At 41.8% G+C, this 21,359-nt stretch overlaps 1 protein-coding gene across 1 annotated transcript in view; it reads left to right on the forward strand.

The window, feature by feature from the left end:
- The window catches only part of SNTB1 (syntrophin beta 1), a 115,561-nt gene that overhangs the window by 62,405 nt on the left and 31,797 nt on the right, over positions 1-21,359 (forward strand). The window contains exon 3 of the mRNA XM_074848136.1: positions 11,444-11,651. Coding sequence (XP_074704237.1) covers positions 11,444-11,651 — 208 coding nt within the window. The remainder of the gene's footprint in view (positions 1-11,443; positions 11,652-21,359) is intronic.

The raw sequence follows: 21,359 nt of genomic DNA on the forward strand, positions 1-21,359 counted from the left end.
TTTAATGGGTGTATAAGCATGTAATTCTTGCAGTTTATGTAAGCACAAAATACCCTGTGTGATTCTTAAATGAAATTTCAAAATCTTAAATATAAAACAAATTCTGGTGAATTTGGATGTATTTGCTTTTGTTACAATAAGACATGAAAACAAAAGTTGAAACTTCTTTAAAATAAAAACTGAGTTTCAAACAGATTTAATATGATGTAGTGAAAACCAGTCCTTACGCCAAAAAACTTGAGCCCTGAATGCTGATAACAAAAGTAAGAAGTTAGCAGAAGAGTGTGAAGATGAAAGACAAGCATCTTTAAGTAGAAGTCAGAGAGCTGTGACATTAGTATAGGACAGCACTGTCCAAAATGATCGTCTTGAACGTTTTTCTGATGCATTTTCAGCTGTAAGGATGGTTGATCATTTATAAAGGTGGTGTCTGGAGTACTAGCAGAAACTCCATGCCTTTTCAATAAAAGTCTATGGAAGATGACCGTGTGTAGTTTAGGACCTGCCAGCACTCCCAGTTTCACTGCTAATCAAAAGCACGTTTCTTTAAAATGACTACAAGACTTGACATGTTCAGACTTGACATTAGGAAGCATTTCTGTACCGAGAGGATGGTCAAACACTGGAACAGGCTTCCTAGAGAGGTGGTCCATGCCCCAAGCCTGTCAGTGTTTAAGCGACTTTTGGACAATGCTCTTAATGACATGCTTTAACTTTTGGTCAGCCCTGAATTGGTCAGGCAGTTGGACTAGATGATTGTTGTAGGTCCCTTCCAACTGAAATCTCCTCTCCCCTCTCCCCTCTTCCCTCTCCCTTCTTTTTCCCTTTTATTCTATTCTGGAATGACAGACATTTAGCTCCTGCACCTCTTCAAGCTCATGCTGGTGTAATTTAAGGGTGACCGAGGGCACAGGGAGGCAAGTGTTAGGCAGTGCAGAAGAGTCTGGATGTGTTGTTGATGAAAGCGTGGGCTGGCTCATGCCTTCACCCTGCCTGTTTCTTAGTTGGTAAACAGGATCATGCTTTGATGTTACCAGACACAAGCAGCCACTGGTATGCAAAGCAAAGGCTGTATTCTCCTTGAAGAGGAGTGTCGTTTAGGTGTGCAGCTTTGCAGCCTGTTTTTTTTTTTTCCTCTGCTGATGAGGGAGCAAATCGCCCAAGTCACGTACCTGGCGTGGGGCTTGTAGAGGGCAGGGCACTGCTGCAGAGAGTGACCGTGGTACCGAGAATGAGTTATGGCTGCTCTTGTGGAGCGTAGGTCCATTTGTCTTGCTTTTTGCCTCTTACCTCTTAAGAAATACTTTGATAACACTGGGCTCAGCCAACAACACTGGCATGGATGGGGTGAGGTACTGGGCAAAGGCTGAGCCCTAGACCTGGGAATAAGGAGGTGATGGACACTGGAGCTGTGTCAGCCCTGGGGACACTAGTGTTCTGTAGGGCTTTCAGGGGTGGAGGAAATCTTCTCTTCCTAATGGACGGTACAGATTCAGCAGGACTGGCCTCTGGATTGGGAAACTTGGGTCTTTTTTATGTTACCATATGTTGTAGGTAGGCAAAAGAAAGAGAAAGGACTTGCATATGCATGGGGGATAGAGCAAAGGTAAAGATACTATAATAGGCACATTACCAGCATAAAAAAATCCCCCTCCATACCTCCCCAAGGAATTTGTGCCTTGCTCCTTGTGCTGTTATTTTGCTGCTCTCTGGCTGTAGACAAAACCTCTGTGAAATGGAGAGACCATACGTAATTCGCTACAATTCACTACAAATTCGCTCAAGCTACAGCTTGAGATCCTTGGATGAAAGGCATATAGCACTTAATTATCATTATTGGCACAGACATGTTCTACTATTTGAATATCAGTAAGTCTTTTGAAGAAGTCATTGAGCCTGCTAAAGTCAAAAATCCTGATTTATATCAAGAATTTCTTTTGCTGTGTGTTGTTGTGTTTTTTTTTTCCCCTGGTGGGCTGTGTTTATTATCTGTTTAGATTACTGTTAAACTAGGGAAGAAATCAACAATCCAACACTAAAGTAAAGCAACTTGAAAGGATGTAATTCAAATCCAGAAAAGAATAAAAATGACAATAATCAGGGTGAAACTCTGGTTGACTCTCCTGTCATCCTTAAACCACCCTGTTGTGCTATGCTATTGCAGTGTGCATGGTCTGTTATAAAGGGGTGATTACCACTGTGAAGCCTTTTACATCATTGCCCACAGAGGGTCATGAATTTAAGATCAAGGTGAACGTGGGTTTTTAACCTTAGCTCCCAACTATTTTACTGTTAAGGATCCAAATCCTCCTCTTGTGTAAAGTTGGATGTTTCTTGTCATGTTCTTGTTTGTTTATGCTACTGTATCTGCTAATCTGCCCCAAAATCTGCTCTTTACTGGGAAGGGATGAACAAGTAGGTGGCACTTGAGATTTATCTAATGTTCTCTCTTTTTAAGCTGAGAGAAGTTAGGAGATTTAGCTAAAAAGGCATTTGCGGTGTCCCCTTCAATACCCTGAGGATAGAAAGAGGGAAGAAGTTGGGTGTGGGGTAGAGGAGTGGAGTGGTGGGAGGGATGAATGGTTGGGCGATGGAAAAGACCTCCTTCTCCTCCTTGATATATTAACATGTCCTCTTTAAGAGTTGCATGGCTGTGGGACCCTCCTTGGTAGCCAGGGTCAATGCATTCAGGGCTGGGGGTGTCAGATGAGAGACCTTCATAAGACTGCATTTCTTCTCTTATAACAGAATTTTGGGGCAAATCATTAACTGCTAGAATTAATAATTGGTTCAGGCTGGGCTGTCTGACAGTCTATCATCTACTTCATCTGCTTTTTGGGCAGCTCTGCAATTGCTGGTGCATTTTGGAAGCTACAGTCATCTGTCTTGATAAGAGGCAGTTTTCCAACCCTGTAGGAGCTGGAGCTCTGAATCCTCTAGGCAGAAAGGGTGAAGTTTTTATTTTGATTTTTCATTATTAGGAATAGTTATTTTCCATCATTTGTGAAACTCCCCACCAGCTGAACAGATCATCATTTTGCTCTGGGTCATATGAATTTATGTCTTAGACTGAGTTTTTTCTCAGCCTTCTTGGAAGGCCGCTGAGATCAGACACGTCTGTAGGACCATCCCTTCTGTAGAGAGGAGCATTTTGGTTTCTTTTGAGTTAAATCACCAGCTAAGCTTTTTGGAAGAAAAAAAACCCCACTAAACAACCCAAAGGCCGTTTTCTGCACAGCAACCTCAAGGGTATTCACTTACACAAACACATCAACAAACTAGGTTGAACTTTGAAGTTCATTTACTTTTATTTACTTCAGGTTTAATTTTTATTCCATTAAATCATGTTAAAATAGCTTTCTAATGTCCTAAGGACCTGCTGTAGTCTCTGGGCAACAGTTTGAGAAGTGAATTGCTGGGGGAGTGTGCCAGGATTTAGGGACAGAGTAGAAACCCCTGAGTTTTCCTGCAGGGTGTTTGAGATACCAGTGTAGAACTGGATAGTTACGGCATGTTGTGATTGACCTTCAATCTGTGCAGGTTCTCGTGAATCTGGGATTAAGTCATGTTTCATTTTCTTGAAAAACAAGTTGCATCTTTTGTCTGACATAATGACATGGGGCTTTCTCTCCTTCTGGGCTGGACAAGTGAGCTCCTGGTGTCCTTCCCATCTCAAGCACAAATCGAATAGGAATGGGCAAAGCTCCTGCACATGTTACTCAAGAAAAGTGTCTGCACGTGCATGCAGATATGTGAGTGTAAATAAAACTTAGCGTGTCTGTGTATGTGTGAACAAGGCCGAATGTGACCTGACAGGAATAAAATGTGTCACGGTGAGTGGGTGGTGAGGAAGGATGTGCGTGGTGTGGAGGTGGCCGTAACCGAGGCTGGCAGAACGCTTTCAGCTGGATATTTGCTTAACAAACTTTTAACCAGTCTTTCTGTGAAAATATTTAAATAATGAGTTAATGGAGAAAAATAAGATATGCTGGTGGGGTTTTGTGCTGTATTTTGGTTTTTTTTTTTCAGCCACTGCTTCAGTTAAGGGAGTTTTTAAAAAGTCAAAGAATTTTGATTTTTCCAGCCAGCTTCAACTGTAGAGGAATGGGCTGAAGAATAGAAAAGAGCAAAGGAATTGGAAATGAATCAGGGGAGGGGGAACAAGAAGAAAAAACTGCTTTGAGAAACACATGGAGGGGAGGGAGAAGAACAAATTAGAAAAGGTGATGGAGAAAGAAGCCAAACAACAAGGTGGAGCGAACAACCAAGAGTGTGAAAATTGCAGCAGACTCTATTTAGTGAACATTTTTGCAAAAAAGAGAAAAATCAAAGCACTGAGGAGATGGAGAAAGAGAAATGCTCCAAGAAATGTGTTGCAGATTATAGGGAAAGCAAGAGCAGTGTAAGTGCTGCAGGGCAGGACAGAGGAGGGCAAACAGTTAATCATGTTTTATGTGTGTCTGTATGTAAAGGTATGTAAATGCTGACATCTAAACTGCTGCTAAATAATGTTGGAGAGCAATTTCAACACCCCTGAGGTCTGCCAAATGAGGAAAGTTGATATGGAAGGGTTTCAGTTTCCTGCCATGCTCCTCATCCCCACGGTCTTCATGTTATGGCGTGGAGCCAGTGACAACCTCGATACCCTTTTTCCTGCCTGGCTGTTCTGTGCTTAGTGCTGGGCTTTCCCTTGCTTATCAGTGGGTCTGCAAATTGGATTTCAGTCTTACAGCTCTAATCTGGCTTGACCTGCCATTAGTCAATGAGCAGGATTTTCAGCTGGTGTATTTGAAGCTTCTCCCTCTTGCACCTTGTGTAGTCACTTGTATGGCAGCAAATTGCAAATTACAGCCATGGCTTGAGCCTCCGGTGGTGGGTTGCCATCATAGTTGCCCCATCTCAGTGTTGGTAGGTGCTGAGGCTGGGCTTCAGTGCTTAAGCTGTACATGCAGACATTGCTATTTTAATACCCTGTGGTCACTTCTAGCTTTCATATGTGTTTCTGCTGATGGAAATTCCTGTCTTCCTGTAGTAGGAATCAGGCAGAGTTAAGCTGAAGTTGTTACTTCTTCTTATCATTTACATGCAGCTTTCCCATCGATCTCTAGTCCATTCAATGGGAAGATGAGTTTACTGCCAGTAGTGAAAGTGCTGGGAGGTGGCCCATGCCCGCTGTCCCCGAAGAGGCTGGCAGTATCTCGGGGAGGCTGGCTCCCAGGTGATGCTCTCTTCCCAGCACTCAGAGGCCAATAATTGATCCAGAGCGAATTTGTGGTTTTGTTGTCATGGTTGTTGAACAGTCTGGCTTCTGTTTTGCTTCACTTGGCAACTAAGCAGTGATCCCTTGGATTTCTTGATCATGGAAGCCAAAAAGTAGATGTATAAAATAAAGAGACATTGAGACACATTCTACTAGATGAGGTGGACCTGCTATTTGTCTCTTCCAGAGAGACTTTCTCCCGTGACAATTCATCTGCAAGACAGAGCTCATCTATCAGCAGCCCTGCTTATTTGTCCCATTTCTCTATTAGTTTTCATCCATGCTTGTAGATCATGTCCCCTTCTTTCCCCTGAGTCCTACTGCAGCACTGCCTATCAGCAACAGTGGTGTTTCTTCTTGGAAGACATCTAATTGTTCTTCAAGCCCATGATCTCTTATTTGTGCAGTAGCGTGAGACTCTCCACCCTCGTCTCAATCTGAAGGGGTTATTTACCACTATTACCAGCTACAGTCAAGTGCTCTTTGCTTAGCCCAGACACAGCTCCAGCTACAGAAGGTTTGCTTTGCTGCAGAAGGTTCTTTGAGGTTGGCTGTGGCTTTGCTAGAGGTGCAGCTTTTGTGGCCGAAACAATTTTTTTTTCCTAGCATTAATACACTTTGCCCTGTTGCTTTGAAAGAGTTGCTTCAGGGAACTGTGGTCAATGTATTGACCACACCAATCACATCTTCTGGTCCTAAAGTTTCAGGCAGCATCTTTTAAAGGTTAAATCAAATTCCTACCATGCCTCTGAAATTAATTTTTTTTTCCCAAGTAACTGACCCCACTGCTCCTTGAAACAGCATTTTTGCCATTGTTTGGTGATGAATTCACTGTGAAGTAGTCTGGACTGTGTATTCCTGCATTACCAGTATTCAGCATTATTACAACCAGAATATAAAAGAAAAATTAAAGAAGGAAAAAGATAAGAGGTCTTTTGGGCAATGCAGGGAAAGAGTTCTTCTCCTTAACATAGACATTTAAAAACTAGTAAATGACTTCTCTAGTTGTTCTGGGTAGAGAAGGCAGTGTGTGATGTGCTCTGCAGATCAGTTGGTGTCAGCACACAGTGGTATGAGCAAGTCTGTTACAGAACCAAATCCTTTCCTTACTTGCATGCAGTGCAACTCCACTGATATATGCCTTTTATTAAAGCCCAGCTGGTGGCAAATAGAAATTAAATCAACTGTGACAGCTCATTAGTTATATATACACCCCCTGTTTGGACATCAGTCTAGTCCAGTTCCTAAGAAATGAGTATAATCTACATTGTTTCTACCACTGTAAGTTGAAAGTCAGCAAATAACTGTTAATACAGTGGGTACCCTTGTGATGGTGAGGGGACTGAGAGACATTCACAGAGAAAAATTCCACTTGATTACCAAATAGCGCTCACTCAGTAAAATTGCTTTCACCACCATTTAGGTGCTTCAGATGAAGATGCTTCTTCAGTGTATGCTGGGGAATTTGTTGCAAACCTAACAGTCTCTCTGTGGAATATTTTCTTTGCAGACTAAACCCAAAGTTTCCATTGCTTAATTTTAATGTATTTTATTCCTGGTTCATCTCCTGATGCTGCATGTAGAACTGAAAAAGAACCTTAACAGGGTTTTTTACTTATTTTATGAAAAAACCTAAAACTATTTAAATATACTCTCTGATTGTGTTCCTCTAAATCCCCCCTTTATGCTAGAAAGTCTCCTGTGTTTGTACACTCAGAAATCGACAAAATTATTTACCTTGGTTTCATGTTCAGACAATAATGGAGGAGATGGAGTGAGCAGTTTGGCCCTTGATCCCTTTTTAAGTTTGCAGAGTCAGTGGCAAAGTGTTCTGTTCCTGGCTATGCCGGTGCGAAATCAAAGTAGTGTGATGGACTCAAATAACTCTGGCTCCAGCTTATCATTAACTTCAGGGGATTTACTCCACACTTTAATCAGTCACTGAATGCATAATCTGACCCAGGAGGAGGCATAAAGTGTAAATCAGTGCCTGATTTGGTCCTGAGCCAATACTGGTGGGAGAAGTGCTTTCAATAGATTTGATAAAAGGTATTTCTTGGATAATGAACACTGCTACAGAAAGAGGCCTTATCAAATGTGGAATGAGTATGGTCTATCAAACATTTGCTTTCAGCTTCTTCCGATCCTCTGTAAAGTAAAAACTCTGGATTGTGAAGCAAGGGAGGGAGTTTTGGCCTCTTATGTGCAAGGTTACAGCATTTGGAGGCACTGGGTTTTGTGTCACCCCCGTGTTCTGTGGGTGGAGGAGGGGATGCTGGAAACACTCCTCAGCTCAGTGGGACTCTTTAAGAAGGAGAGAGAAAATTACTCTTTTATTATAAGGTTTGCCAAATGATCTCTGAGAAAATGTGATATCATTCATATGCAGTGCCAAGCTGGAGAGATGCCGCGCATCTTGGCAGCCATCTAGAGCTTACATATAATTCCTTTGGGTTGGTATGGGCTTTATCAGAAACAGCTCCATATGCAGTATTTACATAACTGTGGTGGAGTGTGAGAATAAACACAGCTGTGGCATTGCCCTAAATATTTCAATTCAGTGGGGAATTAAGGGAACTTTTATCACTGAACTGCAGATAAACAGAAGTCAGTAAGCGGTGGTCAGTTTAGCCAAGGAACAAATCAAAGCTACAGTGGTTGGACTGCTGGAAGCATTTAAGTGCTTTAGTGTTGGAGTTTACTAAGGTCACTGGTATTTTTTTTTTTACTTTTCAAAAAAATATGGAAATTCCATCAGTCATCTGTTATACAAAACACATCATCCAGATGGACTGGTGAATCAAAGCAGTGTAGGCTGAAAGACAGAAAAGGGAAGAGTTTATAGGGACGCAGTGCTTTCAGCATCTGATTGTGGTCAGAGTCCATGGGTTTCTGGGAAGATTATAAGCTTCTTTTAGTATATTCAGCCCATCTGACTGCAGAGACAGGAGTCCTGGATCTTTTGTGGAAATCTGCAAGCACAGTTTCCTAAGAATAGTTTAGTGCCCAGGTCATACAGCAATAGCCAGTAGCAGAGTTCAGGCAGTTGAGGATTTAGACTTTTGTCCTTAAGGCATGAATAAAAAAGGTGCCCTACCTAGCAGCTTGCACAGAAATGATGCTTGCAGACCTGTTCCTCAGGCTGGACCAGTGCTGTGGATAAAAGGATTCAGTTTCAGGGCTGTCAAAGCAGCATTTATTGCCATTTTGAACTCACTTTTGCGAAGTGTAGCATGTATTGTCCAATCTTCCTGTCACTCAGCTCAGGGAACGAAGTAAACTTTCTGCAGCTGTTAGTGCATTACCATCAAACTTTGATGACTGACAAGCAGTCCCCAAAATAGCCCCATTAGAAGTCATTCAGGGATGATATTTTAAGAGTATTTTTGCAAGCATGGCTCAGTGTGTGTGTGTGCATATATATTAGAATATATACATTGATGTGTCAGTTGAATGTGTATATATTAGAATATGCATAGTTTAGAACCCCTTAAACAGAATTAAGAGCTGTCTAAATGTCCATTATTTTAGGGGACGGAACTGTTGTACAAATACTTAAAAAGCCACCATCAATGGAAATACACTTTGATGAAGGCCCAAGTAACAAAATACTTGTTTGTATGTTAATCCACTTGCTTTAAGTAAGAATATAAGTGCTTTCCAAATTGGGGGAAGGAGAGTTGATGTTTGGAAGCTCTTTCAGATATGGATAATTTATTTTTAAACCAAAGCCTGCTACAACTCTAACTTAAAAAGAAATTAACAAGTTTGCTGCTGATCCTTTGCAACTGAAAAAGCAGCACATTCTTCTGAGTTTTTATAGTCCTTGTTCAGCACTTTGCTTACCGCACGAGGAGGTGGGAGTTCCCTTGTAGAAACCACAGGCTTTGTAAAGAGCATTGTTTCACACAATCCATGCGGTGCATTAACATTTTTCAAAAGCAGCACAATACTGCCATGCTGTCCAAATAATTTTTGTCTTTAAAAGAAATATAAAAATGGGAGGTAGAGTGCAGAAAATCCTGAGTGCTGCTACTGGCTTGTTCCCTGCCTTGTGTGAGTTATGCACCTTTCCACTTTTCGGTGGTAAAATGGGGATGCTGTCACTGACCTCATTTGTAAAATCGTGTGAGATCTCATGCCAAAAAGTGCTCTGTAAGTAATAAGCAACGTTTCACCAATTACCACAATGTACTTTGAAAATCCAAGTCTGTATAGTTTGTTTTCAGTGATAGCTGCCTACAAGAACAAGTTCAAACTCAAGTTCATATGGCAGTGCGAGAGCAGTGTTTCTGATGGAAAGACAGACCAGTGTGGGGTAGCTGTGCATGATCGTAATGAACATCGGGCACAAATGACTAAATCATAACCATCAGGGAGATGGCTTTTTCTCTCAGCTTAGAAAAAATGAGTGTGATTGGGAATGTGCCTATCTACAAACTCAGTTTTCTTATTCACCAGACCTGCGTTATCTGACAAGGAATTTTTCTTTTGGTACCTGAAGTTGAATCCTTGGTGCATCCTGAAGCAGCTAAATAAGAGCCTTTATTTTCAAACAGTCTTGAGCTCCAGCAGCTTTACTGAGGAAACACGCATTATTGTGTTGGCTCAGTGCTTTCCGAAAAATAAACCCACTTTTTAAGCTATCCAAACAGTGATTTAGGACCCTGAACAGTTCAGCTGCTGAGTTTGGAAAATCATGACCTTTTCTATCTTTAGAGCAGTGTCTACGTGGAGACGTCCCCTTCCCAAAATGGACAAACATGAGACCAGTGGTCCTCGCTCTCTGAGCCCCAGAGAGCTACACAGATTGAGTTGCCCTCTGTTCTGGATTCTGTTCTGGTTTAACCAATTAATTAAAACCTCTTAATTGTTAGTTAAGCTCCAAATTGCAGGATATTGTAATTGCATAACAAATATTTGCATTACAGTACTGTTTTGAACCTCAACCTGAATAAATTCCACTGAACTAATTGCTTTTCTGCTACAGAAAGGAGTTGTTGTATGTCCCGAAGATTGGGCAGCAGTACACAGAACAGAAGTACGTGCTTAGGCTCAGATCCCAGGTCGAATTTGTGTGGGTAACATTCAGGGGCAGTCACTGTACATTTATCATGAAAAAGCACAAATGTGATATGGAGTTGAGTGACAGGCAATGACCAGAGCTTGGTTTTATAATTGCTACATAAAGATAAACCAGACTATTACTTTGTGGGTTATTTAACAAATGTTCAAGTAAAAGTGGCTCACAAAGCTATAAAGAGCACACAAAGCCCCACTAATAACTAATAACTTCACTGAGAACAGAGCTGAAATAGCTGCAGCTGCCTCTCAAAGCATTTTTGTTGTTGTTATTAGCAAAGGTGTTGGCACAGGTCCCATAACCATGATGGACAGGATTAATTTTCCTGAAAACTGGGTTCATTTGTGCTTTTCAGACCACAGTGGTGGGGTGGAAGCCCACATGATGGTCTCGTAAGCAATTTTTTTTTTTTTTTTTTAAAAAAATCTCTCCACAGGAGTTTAGAGAACTGTAAAAGATGCCTGCCAGCAGCAATCATACAGTTGTGGTTAGCACTTTCTTGCTGCCACTGTTAGCAAGGTCTAAATGGAGCATTGAGGACGTTGGTAACCCCTGGAGAAGGCCAACTGTGGTGGGTTTCTGGTTGATGCTTAGTGTTATCATTGAAACCACAGCACAGTCCTAAGAAAACTCCTCCATTTGGAATAAGGGTGATTTTCATTTAGCTCTGTATGTATAAAATAAACACACTGAGCAGCTCTGGGTGTGTCATGATATCCAGCTGAAGAAGGCAGCAGCTTATCCCTGGATTCTCTGCAGTCATCTCCCATGCAGTTTTGGGTGGTTGCTGTGTTGGTGAATGTTAATGGGTGAATGTTCCTCTTGCCTTTATATTTGAAACTCCTATTGACATGCCAGATGTGGGTTGTATCAGCTCTGACACATCGCCTTCTCCAGGATTTTACTGTGATGCCAGTACAGACCTGGCTTCAATTAAGATGATCCTACTCTATTCAGGTGTTGTAAAGGTAAGTTTTTAATGCTAGGTCTTGATATTAGCATCTTTTTAACTCATTGCTAACACTAAGCAAGGTAATAAACTTAGCTGCCTAATGGTATCTGAGTGAACATAATGTTTCCCCCCCCCCCGGTTTTTCTAGACTTATTGAAGTTCATTCACCTGATGCCAAGCACACCGTGGTGCTCAGGAGTAAGGATTCAGCTACAGCCCAGGCCTGGTTCAATGCCATTCACTCCAGTGTCAATGAGCTCATCCCCAGGGTGATTGCAGAGGTCAGAGACCAGCTGGGTAAAACAGGCGTTGCTGGAAGTCGAGAGATTAGACATCTAGGCTGGCTTGCAGAAAAGGTAATGAAAACATTCTTATTTTCATTTTAAGCTCTCTCTTTTTTGCTTGCTCTTTGTTCCTGAATTCAGCCTTGTCTGGAAGTGGAGAGGCTAAATGAAGTTCTGGGATTTGATTTAGCTTTCTGTGAAGACCTTTCTTTTCTTAACGTGCCAGTTTTTGTGCTTTAAAAAAAAAAAAAAAAAAAAAAAAACCCAAAAAAACCCTAGAAGGTCCCCTGAGTCTTCGCTTCTGTATGCCAATTAGCAAAGACTTTCCTGGAGGATGAAAAGTCTCAGATTATCTGTCACGTTCAGGCGTGGGCATGAGTCACAAAAACTGACACCAGCCTCAAGCTCCCCTGCTGTTATGTCTCCTGTTCATGTATATGAGATGTCACCTTCCTACTCCCAGCCTGGGAAGTAACCAGTTACTTGGTCCATGGTCCACTCCTCCGCTGTGCCTGACTGCAGAAGCTGGGCATAGTCTGGAGCACGAGGTGTTGTCCCTGCTGCACCTGGGAGCATGTTCTTCCATTGTAACACTGCATTTGAGCTGACCTTTGTAGAAGGCTGAGCTCTCACCCCGTGTCTTGTACGGTTTGAGTTTCAAAATACTTTGTGCCACAGGGGAAAGCTAGTGTTCAGTTCGAAAGTAGTTTGGGATCTGTTGACCTGTGGAAAGCCGACCCATGAATGCACAGGGATGGTATCAGTATGAGATGACCTGGTTTTAAATCACTGGTCTCAGAATTTGTTTTAGGCATTGTACCAACTGATAAGTGCGGATTTGCTACAGTAACAGTGTTAGGATTGTGCCTAGAAATACCTCACATCCAGATATTGCCTGGGAAGCTGTTCAGAGTATCTCTGCCTCTCCAGCTGGAGTGCGTGGAAAAATGGCCACTATGTACACACTGTCCTTTCAGCCAGCACAACTGCATCCAGCACAGGTGTGGAAAGCAGATCTGGTTGCCCTGAAAAACATACTGTACGTTTTAGCTTTGTTTGGGATTTTGTAGATGAAAATACGGGAGCCACAGGTGGGGGTGCCATATTTCTATCTAGCGTGCTTTAAGAAGGCACACCATTAATTTTTAGGAAAACATGGGTCAGTTCTTACCACTTGTAGCAAGGCAAAGATTGTAAAACCTTTCAGACAGATTTGTTATGTTTTCCTGTCCCTCCCTCCAAGCTTGCAGAGTGGGGAGAACAGCACAACTCTGTGACTTAGTGCTGTAGAAAATGTAAAAATTTGAGGGAATAATTTGGGGTTAAAACACCAAAGCATTGCTAAGTAAATTTTAACAGTATTAAACTATAAAGCCATGGGGTCTTTAATATTGTTGTCCCATTTGTATACATTTCTATAAATTTATGAAAAGCTAAATATTAGAGGCTTTTTCTGTTGCAAAATACTCTCCTTTGAAAGGGTAACTGCTCTGTAGCAGATCATATAGACCTTATATGTAAAATATTCACAGGTCATTTTAAGCTGATACGTGGCATGCTTCTGGTTTGTGAATTTCCTCTCCTTACAGTTAATACACAATATCCCGTTCACACACTTCTTTTTCCTCTTTTTTTTGCCTTATGGACTGAGATCTTATTTCATGTTACTCATTATGGACCGGTTCAAGGTCCTGCTGAATTTAGTGGTGAAACTTGTGTTGCCTTTAATACAGCCAGGCAGCGGCTCTGTGCACGTTGCAGTATATTTACAGTGGCTGTCATCAAGAATTAGCCTTGAGAGATTTTGCAGTGACATTGTTACCCAAAAGTCAACATGGTTTTTTTTTTTTGCTAAACTAACCATCCAGAGCTGTGCAATAGTAACGGAGTGAGGTCAGAAGTTCCCATCTTCTTATGCTGGAGACTCGTTGAAAAGCAGAGAAAATCACTACATATGGTAAAAAGCGATGTGAAATTGCTTTTCTTTTTATTACTGGACTGTGGGCTGTAAAGCCTGAGTGAAAGAAAGATAATCTGAAGCATGGGAGAGGAAGGTATATGTACTGTACATGTATATGCAAACTGTATACACGCTGTTTCAGAGCAGGTGTTCAAGGCAGCTAGGTGAGATGCCAACCACAAGGGATTTCCTAGATGCTCCTTTTGCAAAACCTGGGTTTGGCAATGGGGAGAGATCAAATTCTGCAGTGATTTTTGGAAGCACACCAGGAATACCAGCTTTCTTCTCCTGGGGTGAACTGCCCTACCACATCCACTGCTGCTTGGTTTCTAAATGTTGGAGTTTAGAAAGGGACCTACCTCATTATTAGCAGCCACAAAATAAAACATGTGTCTTGTATTCCTCCTAATATTACCATTAATTTTTTTCTGTGTGTTTTTTGGGGACATATCTTGCTGTTTTTCCATGGACTGCAGTGGGAAGAAACCTGAACTCCATTTTGAAAAGCATCTTAGATTGTAACTTTTAAGACAACTTTTATGGTATTGCATTATGTTAATTATATAGCATATCTTTACAGTGAATTCTCAGCAAAATGGAACGATGCTAAGTGAGATGAATTCCTCTGCTTGTTTGGGGAATGCAAAATGTAATCCCATAGAAATTTCACTGTAATTTGCTGTGATTACTCTCTGCTTTCATTAAGCTATTTCCTGGTTTGACGTTTTTTATATGTCTCTGCTCTAAACTTAGCTCTAAACTTCAACCTTTATGGTACTACAAAAATAGATTCATTAGCGGAGCCTCCCTCAGGTGGGTAACATTAAAATAAATAGTAGGTTATCTAAGGTACTATGCAATTGCATGCTAACAGAATTCTGCCACCTTCACTGAACTTCCCTGTGAAGACAGCCCTAAATTTGTGGTCTTCAGCATGAAACATCCATCTCTCAGTTCCACCATCAGTCCCTGGCTGTGCCCCGGGGTGGGCAGTGAGGGCCTATCGGCAGGTAAAGAGCTCTGCATTACTTAAAGAAAGCAAACAATCACTGTGGCATTATTATAGGTAAGGAGAAAAACAGCCAGAAGCAATCATTAGACATGCCATATTCCCTTTTTTATTAAGGCACTAACCTTGTCCTGACCTTGACCTTATGGCAAGGGTTTCTGAAGCTGACCGAGGATTAGGGTGTTATATTAGTCACTGGTGTCCTAAAACTTTTCTGTAACTAAGAGAAATGTCAAGTACCAGTTTGTAATGAAGTGTGTGCACTCCCCATCACCTTTTCTTTCTTGTATTTGTCTTTTCACTTCAGCAAGGCCTGTGAGATTAACAAGCATGCTAAGCGGAAGGGAACAGCTATATGTGGATTTTAATCTTTTTATGTCTTTCCTTTTATTAATGCTTCCTGTAAAGATACTTCTAGTGACCAAAGACAACAAAAGAAGTTAGTAATGTCATCCTAACTGAGGAGCTTTTCCATGTGTGTGTTAATTGCCCCTCTTCTTTCCAGGAATCCTTTCAATCCTTGTAGAAATGTCTTTTCCACCTTCTTTTTCCCCACTTTTTTATAGTTCTGCACATCCTGTGGCTTATAGAGGAACTAAATCAGCCATTGATGCTTTTCTCCTCACGCTTATCCACCTACCATTGAGTTCCTTCATGAGGAGCAAATTCAGTTCTTGCATTGGGTAGCTAAAACACTGAAGAAATGGTAGTTTGTTTTATCACTTCGTAACATCTGTTCCAATAGACCAAGATATTGTTGGCAAAAGCTTTATCTACCTTTTGGCCTCTTTAATGCAGACACAAAAAGGTGTTCTGGCAAAAGTGGTTTTGCAAAGCTAGTTTTTGCTAATTCAGCAGTCAGCCACACAAGCAAAAGCATGACTGGTTTCAGGGGAAGTTGAAGCTGTAGCCAGGCGCCAGGCTTGTGGCTGGGTCAGTTAAAAAAAACAAAACCTAAATGAAACCCCAAGCGCTGTGTCTCTCCCTGTCCTCGCTGTGCCAGTGACACTTTAAATGTAGGCTCGGAGTAAAGAAAAAGCACTTCTGCAGCCAGAGACTGTTCTGCTTTCTGGATGTCAAATGACTTACAGGCAGTGGGCTGCTTAAAATGATCCCAAAGCTCCTTTGAGAAACTTAAAATAGGAGTTGCTGCAAGTTTTCTTTTATAATGTTAATATTTGAAGCTGCAGAAAAAGTGCCTCTCTGGACTTTTCTCACTAGATCTTAGCCCCAGCGCTTGATTCCTGTTCATGTTGCTCAGCCTTCGCAGGGCAAGCGTGTTGCTGCTCCGACAGATCTGGTGGGGGGATTAGAGGGGAGAAAACACCCAATATTGAAGGGGAAATAACCAAAGCGACACGGTAAATTGGAGTTGTTTTTCAGCTCCTGACGCTATCTCCAAAATGAAAAGTTTGTTAATGTATTACAGGCTGTTCAGTCTCCTCAAACCTTAGATAACCGTATCATTGTGTTAGAGCTGAAGTGTGAGGCATGTCACAGCAGAGTGATCTTATTCAGTATCGAGCCATATATTGCAGTATTATATTTATCTTCCTGCTCTCGCTCTAATTCAGAGGAGGGAGTGATAACAGCAAGATTGTGAGCTGTGCAAGCTGTCCAAACAAGATTTAAGCAAATTACATGACAGTGTATTTGAAGGGGGTTTTTTCCCCACTATGAAATGAGAACGTTTCTGTTTTACCATTTCCTTTGGCAGTATGTTCACTGGTTAGCAAAACAAGTAGACAGCAACACAGCCACATTGTTATTCTCATCACAGATAAATGAGTTTTCAAAGAACAGGAGAGAAGCTTCAGTCTTAAAATTTTATAGAATTTCCAAATTGTAAAAGCGAGTTTAAAATGTCTTTGTACAAGAAAACCACCAGCCCATCACATAGTTAAAACATTTTGCATTTATTTAACACTGTGAGTATCCAATTTTAACCAGCTTCCTATGAAGTACAGCCGCTGCTAGACAGCATTTTAAAAACCCTGGCATGGCCATGTCCATGGTTGAGGCTGCTGCCATCCCCCTTAGCTCTCCCAGCTCTTCCATCGTGGTGGTGGCAGTTCTTGTCTGACCTTGAGCCAGATCAGATAGTTACGCTGGTAGAAAACTCATTACTTTTGGTGGGGTAGCATTAGCTTTCTGCATGACAAATGCAAATCCCTGTGCAAGAGAAGTAGCGAGAGCCTGTGGTAAGGGGGAAGGAATTGGGAAACACGGCTGCCTCATTAGGCAGTGTATAATTCCTCTTCAGGGCTAGCTGCCTCGTCAGGCTGCACAGACTGAACCAGTGGCATGTTCAGAAATAAAATCCGGGTTATACTAATCCCCAGGTCTTTCTTCTGGCCCTGGAAAGTACCTGTGTATGTTTAGGCTGAAACTGCAGCAAGCTTTGGGTTGTATTAACTCCCAGTGCAAATCAGTGTATAGTTTAACCAGATAAATAACCTGCTAGAAACATGGGCGTTTGCTAAGAAAAGTATTACTCAAATGCCTAATTTCTTTGCAAGGAAATTACATTCCTGTAGTGTGGTCTTTGCAATTTCTAGTCTCTACAAGTTTGGGTTTTTTCCTTTTCTTTTAGTATCTGTTTTCTTTACAAATTATCTAGGCATGCTTTGGAAATACTACCCATCTATAATACCCAAGAAGAGTAAGGCAAATGGGTCCTGGCCTCCTGTTTTGAGTGGTTAGAGAAGGACCTGATTTCTCATATTGATAATACACAGCTGGTGATAATCTTAAAATTGATCAGACCTTTTGGAGATTACACATACCTCAAATCAGAAAATCTTCTGTGTGTCCTAAATGAGAAATTGTTCTTTTAAATCCCAGCTAATTGCTCGCTGTGGAGCACTTACATCCAAATGAAGAGTCCTGCTTTTGCCCTTTGTCACTTAACCTTGCAGTTTATTAATTCTGGAACTTATTTGTTTGCTTTGTAAAACACCACAACAGAGCGCTTAATTACATTAACAGTCTTCATTATCTGGGATAACGATCAGACTGTTCTTAGGAAAGACGTAAACCTGAAATAGCATGAAGAGTAATTTCCTCTCCCAGCTTCAGCGAGGTTCCTCCACAGGCCACTTTTATCAGCAGTAACATTGTTCTGTTGTTGCTTTAGGTGCTTCAGTAAATGGATATATTAAGGAGAACTCAGGCTGAAAACGGCTATTTCATTCACCGTACTGTTTTAAAGATTTTGCCAGTATATATCCATAACACCTGTTATTTCTTCCCTTCCCAATGAGAGCCAAGCAAATGATAAATCTAAGTCAGACAGAAGTGCTCAGTACAGGGAGACTGGAAAGAAGAATAAGTTTAAATAAATAATGAAAAATTATAGGAATGTGATGGTAAATGGAAGGCATGAAGGACCTGAGCTTGAAAGTCTGTACTTCTGCAGTACAGGTTGGTTGTTACAGCAAAGAAAAAACCTTCTGTCAGGTAATTACAGAGCACAGTTAAATAGTGAGTGAGCACTGTTGTGCCTGCAGTAGCTTTCAGGTGTTAAATTATTCTTGCAGAAACTGAGCTGAAGTTTAAACTGGGGCCCTGCATGTCCCCTCACCCTTTCTACAAGGGTTGCGTTAGGTCTAGGTCTGGCTGGATCCCAGCAGAGGTAATCACACTCTGCCCACTCTCCCTCAGTTTTGATCTAATAGCCCTAAAAACTGACTTAAGTTTTTCCATAAAACACAACATATTGCTATCACTGTTCCTATGAACCCCAGGAACAACAAAGTTCCTTTTTAATGTCACCCCGCCATGAAGTTTTATTTAACTTCTCCCTTCCTGCATCAGGAGGAATTGTGAGCCTGGAGAAGTGACTCCTGCTCTGGCAGCTGTGTCTGCAGGGGCAGGGAGGGACACGGAGCATGGGTGGGACCCACGCAGTGGCTGTAGCTCTGCAGTGAGAGGGACCTCTGCAGATGGTCCGATGACAAATGTGGAGCAGGCCTTGAGAGGGGAAATGATGGGCTGTATCTTGGAAGGAAGAGAGGATGCTGAAAGGAAATGGGGGCGGGGGGGGGGAAGGTTTGCTGCCTCCCTGGGGTGTGGGAGCTGTTTCTCTTGGTTTCTCCAACATGCTGGGGTGGTGGCTGTGGGAGCACATCCCAGCATGGTTCTGAACACCGGCCACTTCGCGCAGCATGGCTTCCACAGCATGGATGCTTAACTCTTTCTTCTACATAACCCAAACCTGAACTGCTGCTTGGCTGGGCTGGGCTGGATTTTGCTGGACAAGGAACTTTCTAGATTTTGGTAGATGAGGGATTTTCTTCCTAGATCTTGCTAAATTTTCAGGATGTTGGGCCTCTCCATCTTTTGCCTTGGCAGCTGCATCTGTGCAACAGGGTCCACCTCCCCTCATGCATGTGCCAGGTCAGCTCACCTTTTGGGGCTTCTCAGGTTTGAAAGCCTGTGTTTGAACATATTTGCAGTCAAGTTCAGTTGGAAAAAAATGCAGGAAAGATACAGGTATGATGTGAAGGAAAGCTTTGATCCCCTTCCTTTCAGAAGCAGGTGAAAGGCCTCCTTTTTTCTCTCAGCCTCTGACAGTAAATATTGCAAGAAAGACAGTGAAGCAATTGGAGACAGTGATGCTCCTTGTTTTCAAATGAGATTTAAATGCAACATGAGCCTCTCCTTAATAAAACGCATGTTGCATAAGGAAGCAGAGATCTCTACTGAACCCATATCCAGCCCTGCCATCAGTGAGGAGCAGAGGGTGCCCTTCCCAATTATTTTAAGCACCAACGCAGCAAAACAACTGGTCTCATTCTGCCCCGACATGTTTCTGCCTCCTTCCTCTGGTGCAGGTAGGTTGTCAGCAGTGGCAGGGTAGGAAAAGGAAAAAGGAAGTTTCTATTCTTGCCCAGCTGAGGTGGGCAGAAAGCAGACCAGCACATTGGCTGAGGAGGCTGCTATTAAGTCAATGCTTTGGGGCAAACTCAGCTGAAACAAAGAGAAAGGCAAATGCAGACTGAGTAATGGGAAAGCCCTGACCATCAGTCCCATCAACTGCACTGACCCGAGCATGCTGTGGACACCCAGCTTGCCCTCCAGCCCCCTAGATCCCACTTCAGTTGTACAGGACAAGCAGACTTATTCTTACATTCGCGGGGCAGATCTACCCCGAGTACGCATCTCTGCGATGTGATGGACGCTGAGAAAGACGTGGTTTGCAAGAGTTACGCTGTTGCACTGTGTCTATTTGCTCATTTGTCTGCATTTTTTTGGTTATTGGCTGCATGTAATAAGTTTGAAAGGAAAGGGATTGTCTATCTTAGAAATCCCAGATTTTCCAACGATTAAGTTCCCGTTGAGCTAAGTTTTCTCTGTTCAAAGTTACTTTGTTCTCATTTGCTGGTTTTGTCCCTTGAAGTTAAAAATCACCTTAAGGGGAATGGAGGGGCCCATTAGGGGCATGTTGACCTTCAAGCTCTGCCTAGTATGAATTCCTCTCACCCCAGTCATCGGGGTTTTTTGTTTCTAGCACAATACTCCCATTTCAACTTTTTTATTAGTGGCATGAATAAATAGATTAGAAAGCAACAGAATAAGCCATAGAAGTTTCCTCTTCTCTCTGTCCTGCAGCCCTTCTCCCCCCAAAACCCTCAGCTGATCCCCGTGGAGAAAACTCCTGGCAAAAGCTGAGCCATTCCTAGTAGAAATGGCCTAATTTAGAAGAAAACATTTGGGGTTTTCCCTGTCTTTTTGCATAGTGTTTCCCCATCCTGCTTACCCACTCAGCTTGCAATTGAAGGTGTGTTGTCTCTACCCACAAGTGCTTTTAGGACAGATGAGCTGGTTAATGTTTGAGGGGTGTTGCGGAAGAGCCCGGTCTTGCTGCTGGTCCAAACAGAAGCAATATATGCCTTGTATCCTGTTTTGCCAAACAACTGTTAACAGAGAAAAATAAACAGATTTTCTAAAAATATCTTGAGAAGAAGCTGTGTTCTCTGTTGGAAAGAGGGATTGACCTTTAGAAGAATAGGAGAGTTTAAAAAAAATATTGGAGAGGGAAATGTTATATGCGTTATAATTTTCAGTGTGGCAAGACATTTACTCAGTGCAGACTCTACAAATCCAGTCCAATTTTAATCCTCAACCTCTGTTTATGTAATAGGTTCCTAAGGCTATTAACGCTAGTCTTTTACCTTATTATCGTATCCTGTAAAAACAAAATTATACCCATAATACCATGACAGCCCTTACAAAAATGTGCCATTAGACAATTATATTGCAACACAGCAACTCTGGAGACTGCAGGGAAGTATTTCTCGTACAGTCTAATTGTTGTATCAATAGCATTTTCAACACCCTTGGTTACTGAGGAAGAAAGAACATGCTGATGCCATATGTAAAATAGCATATTTTGAAGTACTGATTTCAGGGCCTTACTGTGGCAAGAGTGTTTGAATTATGAGTGAAATCCTCATAAGAATTGTACTTGAAACAAATCCACAATTGAAAATGTTTCTTACATCGTTCCTTTCTTCTCTCCCACTCTTAAACTAGTGTCTGTTTTATTTTAGTTATTTTAAGATGGGAAATGTTTTGACACTGCAGTTTTAACTAAAAGAAATAATAGCACTGATAAAAAAAAATCCCTTTATTCCCTTCCCCCAGATCCTTCAGCTCTGAGGATTTATTTCTGCCTGCAGAGTTATCCTCTCTGCTTAACTGGACAGTAATTGATAGTGCACATCACAATAATTAGTCTAACAAGTCTTCTAAACCCCAAGCCCCACAGCTACCTTTAAGCTCCACATTGTCTTTACTGTAACATAAG

This window comes from Strix aluco, chromosome 1 (assembly GCF_031877795.1).
Source record: "Strix aluco isolate bStrAlu1 chromosome 1, bStrAlu1.hap1, whole genome shotgun sequence".
Taxonomy (NCBI): domain Eukaryota; kingdom Metazoa; phylum Chordata; class Aves; order Strigiformes; family Strigidae; genus Strix; species Strix aluco.